The following is a 16877-nucleotide window of genomic DNA, read 5'->3' on the forward strand; positions in this document are numbered from 1 at the left end:
TATTAGAAACTTGGAAGATTCTCTTAAGGTGGAATTTTTAAATTCAGTTCAGCAACTATTTAATACACACCAGAGGTAAAAGAGCCTAGCCGAGTCAGAAGATTGGAGTTTGAGCTGTGCCCTTGCTGGCAGCATAGCAGGGCACACTGAATATCTTTATAAACCTCCACCACGGAATTGAAATGAGAATTAACTGAAGTAACTGTTTTGGGAATAAAAGGTCATCACCTCTCAAATATTGATTATTAAGACAGCATGGCATAAGACAATAATTCTCATATTTAGATGTGGAAACAAATTCTTCGGAATCCACCAATTCTCCATGTAAATTTGTTTTTGCCGTTTAAATTTTTGTTGTTTTTATGCTAATGTTAATCTTTTAAAAAGTTCACGTGAGCACATTCTGGATCATCTGAATACCCTCCTTCTAACTGCCATGCAACATGTGTACTCATGATAGCATTAGTGCCAAGTAATTGGACTTCATTTGTTTCGAAGTTAATGAAAACAGACACAAGCTGACTTAACACGTAGCTTTCATATTCCTCCAAGATAAAGGCAAGCGACAATGGCAAAACTTCTGAACGAAGATTTGGTGGTAGTTTGGATCCAGAAAACTGATGAGAAAATTCCATCATTACGTGGTACACTATAGCATTTGGCAAAGCTGAACTTAAAAAAACAGAATCCTGCCAGTCTGCATCAAGAGCAGTGATTTAACATCATGCCTCATCTGTACTGCTTTTGTAGCTTTAAATATGTATTCACTGTAGTTGTGTTTTAGTTAGTCATATGAAAACTATAAATTCAAGTTTATATTCATATTCAGATTCTATATATTTAAAATAAGATTATTTTAAAATTAACATACATTAATTAAATAATTAACTTTAAAATAATTTAATCCTTGAGGGGTGTGGACAAGATCAGAACTCAGAAAAGAAAGAACTCAGGTTAAGTCTTCTCTCTAAGTCAAATGACCTCATCTCCCTCTATTTCTTCACAGAAATAAGGATAATAATCTCATCCACATAGGACTGTTGTGAGGAATAAATGAAACTGAATATAACTGTGAATGAATACCTTCCCAGCCCTTACTGTGGAAAGTAAGGGCTCTGAATCAAGGGTCTAGACTTTCAGCCTACATTTCTATGCCACTTTGGGCAAATCACCTCACCTTTATGGGAGTCACTTCCCAATTTTCTAAAGCTAGGAGGTAGATCAGATCAGATTATCTTACAGTTCCTTTTAATATAGCTATAACAGCAGGTGGCTGGGTTTTCCGTTGGGATTTCAATGGACTCCTCATTTCCAAATCATACCCACAGTTACTTGGCTTTCCATTAGATTTATTTTAAATTTACTATTCTGAGAAATATAAAATTTTATCATTCACTTGTGACCAATGAGCAATTCACAAAAAAACAGGGTTAGAAAAGCTAAATTCTCCCATCTATCAGAGAGATTTTTAATATCTTTCTTTGCTTTGTTGTTTTCCATCCTAGGCAAGTCATATGACCTCTCCACTGCACTGCTTAAAAAGCAGGCTCTGGACACAGAATTGTGAATTTAAATCCTGACTCTACCACTTTTTATCTGGGCAGCCTAGGGCAAATTGCTGAGCCTCTCTAAGACTTAATCTTTTGTAACAATTAAGGAGATGATGGTCCTAAAGCACTCGGCTGTGAAGCCTGATACTTTGGAAAAGCTCAGTGAATGTTAGCTATTATCAGTATTATCATGTTTAATTTTCCTTCCCTTTCATCCTTCGTTTTCCAGTTGCTACAAAGGGAGGCTTGCAGGATGAAGGGGCAATAAGAAAAGTCTGGGGAGCTATGCAAGAGGCGACAAACAATACTCAATTCGTAGGCAGATTAGCAGAAAGAGCAGCCACCACACGCATCAGGAAACTTAGATTGGATCTGGGTTCTACAGTTTTCTAGCTTTGTGAGTTTCATTAGGGTATCTCACCTCTCTAAAGTTTTTGTTTCCTCCGCTCTAAACGGAGGCTAGTAATATTTACCCTATTTATTTCACAACACTGTTAGTGAAAGGTTCAAAAACAAGTATTTTATATATACACGAAAACACTTCCTAAAGCCTAAAGTACTAAACAAAGCGGTTTTTCTAATTGATGACATTTTGAAGGGACAGGAGTTGGGTTCTACTCTGGCTCTCTCACGAACAAGCTGTGCTGACGTTGTTTAACTCCTCTGGGCCGCATTCACCTGCCAGATAATTATAGCAATAACTGCCATCTTTGACTGCGGCTTTACCACACAGCATGCACTGCTCTACGTTCTGGATCTACACGCCAGGTGACCTCTCTCAGCGCCACAATTTTAAAGCAGATATTATGTTCACTTAACAGATTAAAAGAAAAATAGTAACAATAAGGCCAAGAGAAGTTAGAAACCTGCTACCCCGCACCTGCAGTGCTGAAGTTCTAAAAACACCTAACCATAAGAGACTTATTAGCAATCAACAGTCTTGCCTCTAATCACCCGCGACCCCTCACAGAGAGGCTGTAGGTACGCCCATCCACCTGGAGAACTTCATCCACCAATCCCTGGATCCGACCCTCCCCGTTCCTGCCCAGGCCCCGCCTCGCCCCGCCCCCGCCCCGGGCCGCTCCGGCCACCGCCCAACCACTAGAGGCCCGGCGCCGTAGACGCCTCCCCCGCCCTCACGTGCGGAAACCAGCGTGTACCCAGACCTCACCGCGCTTAACCGGACGGGGAGCATGCGCCATGTGTGCGCCTGGACTTCCTGTTCGCGTCCCATCGCTTCCGGCGGGGTACGTCTGACCAATAAGGCAGGCCCGGAGGCGGGCCATAGTGCTACCCGGCTCTTCGCCCACCTTCACTTAAGGAACCGCGGGGAAGGACCTGCGTGAGACCTGTGCGGCGGGGTCGGGGCTCATGGCCGCGTCCAGGACGCTCGGCACTTTCCGTCTCCCGCCGTTACCCACGATTCGAGAAATCATTAAGTTGTTTAGACTGCAAGCCGTGAAGCAGCTATCCCAGAATTTTCTCTTGGACTTGAGGCTGACAGGTGGATGGCTTATTAGTGCTCCCCGGATGTCTTCCCCCCGCGTCCCTGGGGCGTGGGTCGGGGGCGGGTCGCGCGGACCCTGCGGGCGGGTGACGGGGGTCAGGCACAGGCGTGTAATGGACTTAAGTCAGGCCCTTTTGCCGCTTTGAACTGAAAGAACTCCGGAGTCCCGCCGCCCAGGGGAGGTGGAATGCGTTGTTTGCTCAGGGGTGTTTGCCGTGGGCTCTTGAAGGCAGGTTGTGCGGACGCCGAGCAAACACTAGGCGTAGAAGGGTTCGCGTTTCCTGAAAGGCGGTTTTGGAATTCGAGTCTCGGTGTGTTAACAATACGAAATACACTGCACGTGTTGACTAGGTTGGCTTTTTATGCAGTTAAATTAGAGCAGGGATTTTATCAGTAACAGTGTCGGAAGAGTGTCAGTTTCATGGGATTCGTTATTTAAACTTTTACTTGTTGAGTCTAATCCTCGAGGATTTTAGATTAAACCAGCCCCTATGTGCTAGAGCTGAAGATGGGATATGGGAGTGAGCAAGGCGAAGCCTGTCCCCAAGGAGCTTACATTTTAGTCAGTTTACATTCCCACTCCTGAAGTAACATTTAAGTACAATAAAATTCACCTGTTTGAAGCGCACAGTGTGATACATTTTGACAAACGTGTATATTCGTTTAACCTCTACCACCGTTTCTGAGTGTTGGTCGTTCTAAAAGCTGAGACTTCAATAATACGATGTATATCAAATGTGTCCACTAGTTCACGGTTGGAGTACTTAACGTTTCTGAGGTTTTGATATTTCATTCTGTTTGGCCCCTCTTCAGAAACTGAAAGGATCAGTAGATCACACCCCGAAAGTTCATCTGTTAAATGAAGTACAGTCCACAAAGCATGGATAGGATGTTTTATCTTTTGGACATAGAATAGCAGTGTGGACAGGCCAGTAGCAGTATAACTGGGTAAAAATAGCTTAATGTGGTTTCAGTTTTCTCGTCTTAATTCGAGGAGAGCTCTACTATAAGAGCTTTAAAAGGTTACCCACCTCTCAGATTCTTTGCTTCTGGTAGTAAACCAGGACCAACCTTTTCTACTAGTCATTAGCCACATTCTAGGTATAGAGCACCGTTTTCAGGACTGAAAATACAGGTCTTTAAATTTCCAAAAGAATCCTTCATGTACATTTTTTCATGTGAGTCTTTATTCACCTTTAGGAATGAATTCTGGAATCTAGGTACTATTATTCCCTCTTCTGTAGGAACCAAAGTGAAGGGAAATTAAGGTACTTGTGTGAGGTGAGAAGCTCAGGTGTGAGCAGAGCAAGATGGAAACCCAAGCGTAGTGAATTGACAGTGCCTCTTTGATAGTCATTTGTATTTGAATGTTTCTGAAAAGTTGAAGGTGGAACGACTGTCCTACCTACTGTGATAGCTCTCCATTAAAAAAAATGAGAATATTAAATTCACGATACCTGTGCTTAATGCAGACACTGTTCCCTCCGAGAGGCGTTGGTCTTTAGTGGAGGAAGGATTGGCTTTAGGATTTACACCTGAGCTGGAGTCCCTTCTCTTGCATTTGCTTTCTAGGTGACCTCACCCAAATAAAATAATAAACAAGGAAACCAGGAAGTGTAGAGAAGTTAAACTGGGATAGTAGTTCTTAGTTAATGTGCTGTAAGGATTTGCTGTGAGAAAGCATGTAAAGCACCTGTAATAAATAGGTGGTCAGTGGGTGCAAGTTTTCTCCTGGCACCCATTAAAGAGAAAACTATTTTTGGATGGTTGAGAGCCTGTTTTTGCCTCTAAGCCTACAAGGGTTGGTTATCAATAATAGAAGCAAAAATGAGACTGTGTGGTATCAGTGAACAGTGCAATGAAGTGCTGGTATGTTTTCAGTGGCTGAATTTCCACTATCCCAGGAAGCCCAATTGCTTGGATTTTAATATCTCAGTCAATAAAACCAGTCTGTTGTTTGTTTTCCCAGAAGTGATGGTTGATGGCAGTGAATCCTCAGTAATCTGCTTTTCCATGATTTCTTAAGGTCTGCTTACTTAGATCGATTAATTAAAAAATGAATTTTCTCACATCAACTTGCACGTTCGCAAAGCTTAAAAAACCTCCACTGCTAAATGTCACTTTTTCCTGAAAATAGCCGAGAATCCAAGTTTCTGCAAGTCCTCTCAGCTAGGAACTTGCTGCCATTGCCATACTGACCACCAGCTAGATGCCTGCTAGTAAAAGTAGAGACTGCCAGCACTTCCTGCTTCTGGAGTTGTAACTTGCAGCACTGGAAATTCTGAGTGTGAAACTCATCTTGCTTATTCAGATATTCAGCGTTCAACAACTGTAGAGAAGTGGTGCGTGCTTTTCCAGGCAGTTCTTCTTAGGAATTGATTGGTTTGGCAGAGGAACGGGTAGAAAAGACCATGTCGGCTAAATTTACGTTAAGGAAATTTGTTATGGTAATCTTATTTTTATTAAGGGTTTGGTACAATTCACCAGTTATATGGTAGAATATTGAATGGCCACTATATGTTGGTTTAGGTTGAGCGTTAAATAATGGGATAAATATTCTATATGTTATATATAAAAGATTAGTTGATTGAGTAATTGCTGATAAGAATTTGTGTAGATTATTTTTCTTTTTAAATTCCATATGTTGAAATTTGCCAAGCTAATCGACTGAAACTTTCTTTTCTCTAGATAAAATTGTAAGGAAAGCTGGCAGTCTGACAAATGCTTATGTTTATGAAGTGGGCCCTGGGCCTGGGGGAATCACAAGATCCATTCTCAATGCCGGTGTTGCTGAACTTCTGGTGGTTGAAAAGGATGGTCGATTTATTCCTGGATTACAGGTGAGATACTTGGTGTCTTTTTTAGGAGGCAAAAACTCAACATAAATCTTCAAACAACGCTTCTTAAACCCCAGGGTATCCAAGGATTCTGTAGTTTGCTCCTCAAAGTGCAGCTCTCCAGGCTTCGTTCCAGAGATTGAGTCCATAGTCTGTAGTGCTATAGGAATCTGCATTTCTAGCCAGCATGCCCACATGAACTGTTGGCCACAGCTTGAATAAACCTGCTTTATGCATTGATACTAAACAAACTAATTGCCTTGTGTGACCTTTTTTTAATCTACCAATAGCTGTGCATGTCATGGCCCATTCTTTCAAAAATAAGTAAAACTAAGTAATGCCAATACTGACTTCTGAGAACCTCATTTAAATTCAGAAAATCATGTCTACAAGCAAAAGCTGAAGACATATGCCTCATTGAGAGAGACTAATTGTTAAGCTTAGGCATTTGTGTAAGGATTTTTTTTTTTTTTTTTTTTTTTTTGCGGTACGCGGGCCTCTCACCGTTGTGGCCTCTCCCATTGTGGAGCACAGGCTCCGGACGCGCAGGCTCAGCGGCCATGGCTCGCAGGCCCAGCCGCTCCGCGGCATGTGGGATCTTCCCGGACCGGGGCACGAACCCGTGTCCCCTGCATCGGCAGGCGGACTCTCAACCACTGCACCACCAGGGAGGCCCTGTGTAAGGATTTTTTAAGTGAAGAAATTAAGTTGTACCATTGTACATGTAGAGTTACGATGAGGTTTAAATGAAATGATACATGCATCTAAAACAGTAGGTGATGTCATATGGGAAATATTTGAAGGAATTGGGTGTATTTCAACAGGAGAAGAAAAGCTTTGAATGAGGGGATTGACAGTTGCCTATGAGAGGTTGTGGTGGGGGAGGATCAGCTTGTTTTTGTTTTCTCTAGAAGGGAACTAAAACAGGTAACTGAGGGAGGCAGATGTGAACTTAAAATGAGGAGGGACTTATATTTTTGAAACAGTGGCAAACAGTGAAACAGATTATATCAGGGATCTTGTAAAGGGAATTCTTCATGGGGGGCACTTAATGCACTTAAAAGAGTCTTTGATTCCTCTGCAATTCTGAAACTTTAAAAGAGCCCTTAGCCTTTAGTTCATATGAGTAGCAATTTATTAGGCGAGTTCAGCAGAATAATAAAATTATCTACATTGTTACTTTCATACAAGAGGACATATTGGTTTAAAATTAGGACATTCTGATACTTTTGTATGTATTGATGGATAAATGTTTAATTTCCGCTGGAACAGTTAGAAAAGATTTGTTTGAAAATCTAGGGCTTTGTGTTCATGCCTCTGAATTTTTTTAAAAACCTAGTGATTTTTTTCTCATTATTTTGCTATTTCTAGTTTTTATGCTTTAAACAATTATGTATTTAGTTTCATCTAATTTTGCCAGCCTTTATTGATAGAGTTGGTTTCAGATTTATAACTTTATTTGAGGAAAGAGCGGTGTATCAGTGGGAGGTGGAAGTGATGATATTGTTATTTTTGGTGAGAGCATAAGGTGATAAAAAGCAACTGAATAACACTATGTAATTCCCTGCAGGTTTATTTATCTAACCCTTTTGTGGGCATAGAGAAGAAGACTCATCTGACCTTTTTCCCCTTAAAGGGACATCTTAACCCTAAATCTCACCCTCTCTTATGTGTAATTCTTTCTCATTAGGCAGGGAGGTGAATCACATTTCTCATCGCCAGCTTAATTTATATATTCTCCTCTCTGATCTCAACTAAAGATCTTTGAAGACAGACTAAAACACAACTGTACTCTTCTCCCCTGCCCACCCCCACCACTTACGCAAGTCCCTGCATTCCTAACCTCTGCCTTGTCTTATTTGTCTCATGAGATTTATTATTGTCTGACAGACACACTATGTGTTTTTCTTTGTTGTCAGTCTCACCCCGTGGAATGTAAGCGCCATGAGGGTAGAGATTTTTGTTTGGTTTGTTCCCTGACATGTAAGAGTGCCTGGCACATAGCAGGTGTTCAGTAGTGTCTCACGTGGGAGAGAAATAAATGTCTCTCTGTCTTTGTAGGGCTCTATCTAATTAGCTGATTAAATGTGTTATTTAATGGTGAAAGTGAATAATTGTGTAGCATTGATTATCAAAAGCGTTTTGTGGGGGCTTCCCTGGTGGCGCAGTGGTTGAGGGTCCGCCTGCCGATGCAGGGGACACGGGTTCGTGCCCCGGTCCGGGAAGATCCCACATGCCGCGGAGCGGCTGGGCCCGTGAGCCATGGCCACTGAGCCTGCGCGTCCGGAGCCTGTGCTCCGCAGCGGGAGGGGCCACAGCAGTGAGAGGCCCGCGTACCGCAAAAAAAAAAAAAAAAAAAGCGTTTTGTGCTTTTTTTCCTAACCATGAAGGTTGATTTCAAGGTAAATTACTGTGCAAGAAATGTGTATTTGACTTCTTTTTTGTTTCTGTAGAAGAGGCAAAATTAATTTTTAGTGTCTTATGTGCAGGAAAGGAATTTACGTTAAAAAGAAATGTTGGGTACTAAAATATCAAATAGACTTCTTTTTCCTGTAAAGAATGTTTCAATATGTAAAACCACTTTCTTTTAGAGGTACTAAATTAATCATAAAACTCAGTGAAGGCAGAAGGAGAGTGATCTATTTTAAGGATTCCATTTTAGTGATATCTAAGCTAATAGAATTACTTTTTAAAGAAATTGTAATAATTTATAAGATGTCTGCTAGCTGAAAGTATGTCATTTGTAGCTTAATTCAATTCTTAAAATATTATCACGAGGCAGCCTAAGGGAAAGAACATAGTGATAACATAGGTTTCACCATCAGCATGTTGTAATGTAAGAAAACATGTCTAATACGTGGAAGCATTATAGTCTGAGTTTGTAGCAAAGAACAGACTGTTAGCATCAAATGGCTTGTGTTCACTTCAGGCTCTACCGTTTACTATTTATATGACTTTGGGCAGGTAACTATCTCTCTGTGCCTTGGTTTACTCATAGGATTGCTATGGATTAAATGAATGCCTTATCTTAGTGGGCACTCAATACAATTTTTTTTTTTAAAGAAGATGTTGAGGGTATGAGTTTATTAATTTATTTATTTTTGCTGTGTTGGGTCTTCGTTTCTGTGCGAGGGCTTTCTCTAGTTGTGGCAAGCGGGGGCCACTCTTCATCGCGGTGCGCGGGCCTCTCACTATCATGGCCTCTCTTGTTGCGGAGCACAGGCTCCAGACGCGCAGGCTCAGTAGTTGTGGCTCACGGGCCTAGTTGCTCTGCGGCATGTGGCATCCTCCCACACCAAGGCTCGAACCCGTGTCCCCTGCATTAGCAGGCAGATTCTCAACCACTGCGCCACCAGGGAAGCCCTCAATACAATTTTTGATATAAGTAATCAATTAAATTATCATCCCCATGCCTTGGGCACTTTTGGTAATTAAGGATTGTTCATGAGACTGCTAATCTGGAAAGAGGTATAAGAGAAAAGTAATGTTATTCCTTTGGAGCACTAGAAAATCCCCAGTGCTGGGGAAACATTGGGACTACTCATCAAACTAGTATTGGACATGTGGAGTTTCTTCCTCTCTTACTGTGGTTGCATTTTCTTGTGATTGTGCATAAAACTTAGTTTTTATCATGTAAAGTTTATCAATGTTTTTTTTAATTTGATGCGTTTTACACCTTAGTTTTAAAATAATCGGCCAAAACTAAGAATTTCTCCTACATTTTCTTTTGGATGTTTTATCTGGATGTGGAATCTTAAAACAACAACAACAACAAAACAAAAGTGAACTCATAGATACAGAGAACAGATTGGTGACTGCCAGAGGCTGAGGGTTGGGCTTGGGTGAACTGGGTGAAGTTAGTCGAAAGGTACAAACTTCCAGTTATAAGTCCTGGGGATGTAATGTGGAGCATGCTGACTACAGTTAATACTGTACTGTATATGTTAAAGTTGCTAAGAGAATGAATCTTAAAAGTGCTCATCAAAAAAAAAAAAAGTGCTCATCACAAGAAGAAAGGTTTGTGTGTGGTGATAGTTTCACAGTGTACACATATATCTAATCATTATGTTGTGCCCCGGAAACTAACATAATGTTATATGTTAATTGTATCTCAGTTTTTTAAAAGTTGAATGCTAATTGAGTTGAAAGCTTATTTCCTGAATAATGTACAAATTCTTAGAATCATAAGCAACATAAGATCCAGAGGTTTTCAAAGTTCAGTTGACCCTAGAACAACACGGATTTGAACTGCAGTGGTCCACTTATACACAATTTTTTTTTCAGTAAATACATGCAGTACTACACGATCCGAGGTTAGTTGAATCTGAGGTTGAACAGGTACAGAGGGCTGATTATGGGACTTGAGTATCCGTGAATTTAGGTATTCTCAGCAGGTCCTAGAACCAATCCCCTGCAGATACCAAGGGATGATTGTAAATGGGAAGGAGAAAAATAAAATCCCTCTCCAATTTTCCAAGTGTTGATTAAGTAGAGACCTTAATTTGGTAGTTAGAGTGCCTCCTCGTTGGTTTGCTCCAGGTGAGCCAAATTATAACCTCTGCCAGAACTTGCTCTCCTCTTGTTCTAAACATTCCACGACAAAACAAAAATAACAGTGAAAGGCAGAAGTCTCGCTTTGATCTTCTTTTTGCGCAATGAGAGGAACATGAACCTTGAAAATCTACAAATCTACAGTTTGGAGTAAAATATTACAATAAATCCCTGTGAATCACTAGGTAATATTAGTTCCTTACAATGAGCAGAAAAGTTATGAAGGTATCTCTAAAATATTTTCAGTAAGGAAACTTTAGACACTAATCTTAGCGAGATCATTCTAACTCTAAATTCTCAAAATGGAGTCAATATAATTTGCTTCCCCCTTACCCCATGTAAGTGCATGAAATTTTAGCACTTAAATTTAATGCGTGTTTCAGAGTCACAGTACTTTGAGAAATTAAAAAAAAAAAAAAAGCCAGAACCCAAACTAAGAATTTCTCCTGTCTTCTAGAAGTTTCATAGTTTTAACTTTTACATGTAGGCCTATGACACATTTTGAGTTAACTTTTGTATATATTGTGATGTAAGGGTAAAGATTTTTTTTTTGCACCATTTGTTGAGAATATTATCTTTTCCTCATCGAGTTGCCTTGTTACTGTTGTCAAAAATCAGTTAGCTTTATGTGTGTTGGTCCATATCTGGACTTCCAATTCTGTTTTATTGATCTATAGGTCTGTCTTTTCACCAATACCAATCTGTGTTGATTACCGTAGCTTTATAGTAAGACTTGAGAGCAGGTCATGTAAGTCTTCCAACCTTGTTCTTTTTCAAAATTGTTTTTGCTATTCTAGATCCTTTGCATTTCCAAATAGTTTTAAAATCATATTAGCAATTTCCACTTTGGAAAAAAAAAGCCTCATATGATTGCAATTGGATTAAAACCGTAGATCACTTTAGGGAGAACTGGCATCTTAATAGTATCGTCTTCTGATGCATGAACGTGACATATTGCCCCATTTATTAGGTTTTCTCTAATTTCTCATGGCCATGTTTTATAGTTCTTAGTAGACAAGTCTTGCACACCTTTTGTCAGATTTACCCTTAACTATTTCATATTCTTTGATACTGTTGTACATGGTATTGGTTTTTAATTTTAACTCAAAGTTGTTTGTTGTTACTATGTAGAAATACCATTTTTTTTTAGATACTGACTTTGTATTCCTACAACCTTGCTATACTCACTTATTAGTAGCTGTTTTCTAGATTTCCTTAGTATTGTCTGCATATATTAATATTTCATCTGCAAATAAAGACAGTTTCACCTCCTCCATTCCAATCTATTTGTCACTGTTTTTCTTCATCTTGCACTAAGACCTACAGTACAGTGTTTAACAGAAGTGGTAGGAGTGAACATCCTTGTCTTTCTTGGGTCTTAGGGGAAAAGCATTCAGACTCTTAACCATTGAGTATGATGTTAGTTGTAGGTTTTTCCTGGATCTCCTTTTTCCGGCTGAAGAAGGTCCCTTCTGTTCCTAGTTTGCTGAGAAGTTTTTTGTTTGTTTTAAATAATGAATGGATATTGGATTTGCAAGAATACTTTTTCTGAGTTTTTGAGATAATCTTATGGTTTTCTTTTTTAATTAACATAGCAAATTATATTGATTTTTCTAATGGTAAATAAACCATCTGTAGAATCTGTAATGATGTCACCTCTCTCATTCCTGAGGTTGGTAATTAGCATATCTCTCTTTACTGATCAGTCTGGCTACAGAGTAGTCAACTTCATTGATCTTAAACAAAAACAGCTCTGGAATCACTGATTTTTCTCTATTTTCTTATTTCATAGATTTCTGCTCTGAAATTTTTGTTCCTCTTGCTTTGGGTTTAATTTGTTCTTTCTGTAGTTTAAGGTGGAAACAAGTCATTGATTTGAAGCCTTTCTTATTTTCTTATAGGTGTTAGTACAATAAATTTCCCTCTCAGTACACCTTAGGAGAATCCCACAAATTTTGATACGTTGTTTTCATTTTCATTGCATTCAGAATACTTTGTAATTTCCTTTTTCTTTTTAATATTTTTTGAGATATTAAAGAAAGACTTTAGCTCAAATTTCCCTTATAGTTTCTTATTTGACTTGTGGATTATTTAGAAGTGTATCATTTAGTTTGCAAATTTGGGGGCTTTTCAGACCTCTTTCTGTTATTCTAGTTTAATTCCATTGTAATCAGAGAACATACTTTGCATGAGTTGAATCATTTTTTATTAATTCAGACTTGTTCATGGCATGTGGAATATGATCTGTCTTGGTAAACGTTTCTTGAAAAGAATATGCATTCTGCTGTTGTTGGATGCAGCATAAATTTCAATTAGGTCAGTTGGCATTACTCAAGTCTTCTATCTCCTTAGTGATTTTCTGTCTACTTGTTCAATCATTTATTGAGAGAAAGGTATTGAAATCTTGTACTGTAATTGCAGATTTGTCTGTCTCCTTGCAGTCCTATCAGTTTTTGTTTCACCTAGTTTTAAACACCATTTTTAGGTGCATGAACATTTAGGATTGCTATATCTTTGTTATGGGTTGGCTTCTTTATCATTTTGAAATGAACTTCCTGATCCCTGGTGATATTCTTGCCTCTGAAATCTACATTGTCTGATATTAATATAGCCATTCCGTCTTTCTTTTGATTAGTGTTAGAATGGTATATCTTTTCCACCCTTTTTACCTATTTCTGTTTTTATATTTTAAGTGTGTTTCTCAGAGGCAGGTGTGTAGTGGATCTTGCATTTTTCCCACCCACCCAGGCCATCTCTGCCTTATGTATTAGTTTTCTATTGCTGCTGTAACAAATTACCACAAATTCAGTAGCTTAAAATGACAAATTTTTATCTTACAGTTCTGGATGTCAGAAGTCTAAAAGCAAGGTCAGCAGGGCTGTATTCTGCTGGAGGCTTCAGGGGAGAATGTTTCCTTGCCTTTTTCAGCTTCTAGAGGCCACCTGCCATCATTAGCTCATGTACCTCTCGCTTCTACATCTCTACTATTGCCTCTAATCCTGCCTCTCATCACCTTTGTGATTACATTGGGCCCACTTGGATAATTTAGGCTTATTTCCCCATCTCAAGATTTTTTTTTTTTTTTTTTTTTTTGTGGTACGCGGGCCTCTCACTGTTGTGGCCTCTCCCGTTGCGGAGCACAGGCTCCGGACCTGCAGGTTCAGCGGCCATGGCTCACGGGCCCAGCCGCTCTGTGGCATGTGGGATCCTCCCGGGCCGGGACACGAACCCGTGTCCCCTGCATCGGCAGGCGGACTCTCAACCACTGCGCCACCAGGGAAGCCCTGCTGTCATTCTTATCTTTGCTTCTGTCTTTTTTCTCTGGCTGTTTTTAAGATTTTTTTCTTTATCACTGGTTTTGAGCATTTTCATCATGATGTGCCTTGGTGTCATTTTCTTCATGTTTCTTGCGCGTGGGGCAGTGAGAGCTTCTTGGATCTGCAGGTTTTCCTGCACTTCCTGTTGTCCAGTGTCTGAATATTATTGCCTCAACTATTTTGTCCGTTTCTCATTTAAGGCAAAAGAATGTATCTGGTCTCCTATATTTCATCTCGACCAGAGTAAGAAGCTCTAGGAGTCTTCCTAACCGTTAAGTTATGTGTTTATTTCATGGAATTTTGGAGATAGTAAGGCATTGATTATTGTTAGTATTACCTCTGGGATTTTATAGTAGGTAAATAGAGTGATTATTTCTTGATAGGCAAAGTAGAGAGTTCATGGCATTGAGAATCAAATAGGCTGATGTTCAAATATCATATATGTCACTCACTAGCTTTGTGACCCTGAGCTTGCCTTTGAACCTTTTGTAGCTTCAGCTTTCTCATCTGCAGCATGGGAATGATAGTTATCTTTTGTGGTTATTACAAGGATAGATAGAAATTTATGTAAAGAGCCAGGCCTATTGCCAGTAGTCAATAAACGGTTGCTATTATAATTATTCTCCTTCCCTGTCGTCTTGTAAAGGGACATATAAAGTAATCTAGTCATCCTGACAAAAGGAGCTGTTTTTAATCAGAGGTAGTAGAATTTTGAAATTCTTTCGTTGCTAGCAAATTTTAAATAAGGAGGACTTTCTGTTGTGATAATTACATACTTTACACATGTAAGTTACTTGATATAGCTATAACCATAGTTAATCATAACATAGACAGCACTCAAGCAATTAGCAAAAGGTGACTTACAGCCAAAGTGATTTCCTAGTCCACTGTAAGTCGTAAGTACAGAGATCAATGCTAGAAGCAGACCCACTGACAAGAGCAAGAAGTAACAATTATTACTGTGGCAGAAAAGCTATAAAAAGCAAATATAAAACTGAAAAAAAGCACAGCACTAAGGGATCATAACCATTGAGGCCTTTGCTCTCCAGGCAACAGTGACCCAAGTCATCAAGAAAAGGGTGAAATCGGGTGCATTGTTCGTGGGTTAGGAAGAGAATTGTGTAATACAGTTTAGAAAGATTTCCACCTGTATGTTTCTGTTTAAGAAATGTTAACACCTAAAGGAGTTACATTGGTTGAATAGAAAATTTATTAAATCAAACATCTAATTCCTTGATGAGTCTGAGTAAGTGAGTTTCTACTGTACATGTTCTGGTCCTGTTTAAAAAGCAAAGCAGGCTGACTTTTTGAAATCATGCTGTAATCTTCACCCTTAGAAAAGTCATTTGTAACATTATCTTAAATTCCTTTTGAATAATAGCATTAGTCTTTTCTCTGTGTTCTATATAATAAAAAAAGCTTTTTTTCACCTATTGTGTATCATCCTGTAGATTCATTATCATATAGTTTGCCTAACAGTTTTGTCCAGCCCTTATTTCAACAGTGTTTGGGTTCCTACTTTGTGGCAAGTTAGAACGAAGGTAATATCACTGGGCTGGGTAATTAATCTTTAGCCCACTGTACAGTGTTGGCTGCCATGAGCCCCTCACCGTGAGAAGGTGGCATAAAACATACAAAATGGCTATTTGATACAGTTTTTCTCAAGGAATTGGTAGTTGGGCATAAGTACCTTATAATTGGGTATAAGTTCTTTCCTCATCAAATTAGATCACCAGCAAACTATCTAGTTAGACCATAGCTGCTTGCCCCCCACAGAAAGCATTCACTAAGACCTTGACTTGTTAGAGGAGAGAGATTTTTCGGTGACCATGTGAAGAATACTTTTGCATTTGTTTTCTCACTTTTATTAAAGGCATTCTCTGTTTGTTCCTTGTACCCTTTACAAAACTTAATACCAGAAAAACACATGATCTCTTGGAAACTGGGTATAATTACTTCCAATACTGAGTGAAAATGATATAATTCAGTATGTCAGCTGTGAGATCTAACATCTCCAGGATTGTCACGATGTAAAGCTCTCACGATTTACATGCATGTTTCTCCTGTCGTGGTTTGGCTTTCTTTCTTCTTTTACAGCCTTATTTAATGAATATTTTTTACTCAAAGCTTACTCATGCCTCATTTTGGAAGAATATAGGATTGGAAACTAAAATAAAAATGATAGAATAATTTGAGTGTCTGTATAAATACCCATTTGGCTGTAATCAAGTGTGTGCATTCATAGTCAGCTGTGCCTTTGAGCACATCACGAGGCAACACCTCCAATGTTTCAAAGTGTTATTCTTGAAGGGTCGTAATAGTGATCTTTCCCACCCCTTCGTCATTCCCCAAACATCATTATGACGATGAAAACATTTTCCTCTATTAGTGGTTAGTTAGAAGGTCTTTCTGTGTCATTGCTGAATATCATCAGGTGTTGAAATGGCTGCTGTCTGTAATCATACTGTCGTTTCAGTTTGTATAGCATTTTCTTTTTTTTGGCCTCCATAATTGCTTCAGGGCCTTGCCATAAAACTGAACACCAGCATTCATTCCTTCTGCAGTGGGGAGTGGGAAAGGGGAAGATTAAGCTACAGAGTGGTCCTGGAAAAGGTAGACCTTTTAAAGAACAGGACGACTTGCTGTTTCACTGACTGACACTTAAGCCTGAAGGGGAATCCAAAAAAAAAAAAGCAACTTTAAACTTAGAAAAGGAAGGTGAATGTGTATTATATCAGGTTTCTGGCATGCAGCTGTGTGTGTCAAGGTGGAAAAAATTAACATTTCAAACTTGGTTGAGTTATCAGAGCACGTAAATTAATGCCAAAAAGCAAAATTTACATTGTTTTAATCTTAATTACTGATAACTTCATTACTTTCTGTATATTGACATGTGAAACATAAGCTTTTAGTTCTGCCTCTTCGTTTTTGGTATGCTTATTTGTTTTAATTATGTGAAGCATAATTATAGAAAAAAATTTTAAGTTCTTCATTGATGGTAAATGCTATCATTAAATACACAGTTTTTATACAGTAAGAACCTGTCCCATAGAGAGCTATCTCCTTTTTTATTTTTATGGTATATTGAGGTTATTATATTTTCTAAGATTAATTG

At 39.1% G+C, this 16877-nt stretch overlaps 1 protein-coding gene across 2 annotated transcripts in view; it reads left to right on the forward strand.

Moving 5' to 3' along the window:
- Positions 1-2882: 2882 nt before the first annotated feature.
- The window catches only part of TFB1M (transcription factor B1, mitochondrial), a 59876-nt gene continuing 45881 nt past the window's right edge, over positions 2883-16877 (forward strand). For both annotated transcript variants that reach the window (XM_060029733.1, XM_060029734.1), the window contains exons 1-2: positions 2883-3054; positions 5746-5897. In XM_060029733.1, the coding sequence (XP_059885716.1) occupies positions 2922-3054; positions 5746-5897 (285 nt within the window). In that variant the 5' untranslated portion in view covers positions 2883-2921. The remainder of the gene's footprint in view (positions 3055-5745; positions 5898-16877) is intronic.

This window comes from Delphinus delphis, chromosome 14 (genome assembly GCF_949987515.2).
Source record: "Delphinus delphis chromosome 14, mDelDel1.2, whole genome shotgun sequence".
In the NCBI taxonomy this organism is placed as follows: domain Eukaryota; kingdom Metazoa; phylum Chordata; class Mammalia; order Artiodactyla; family Delphinidae; genus Delphinus; species Delphinus delphis.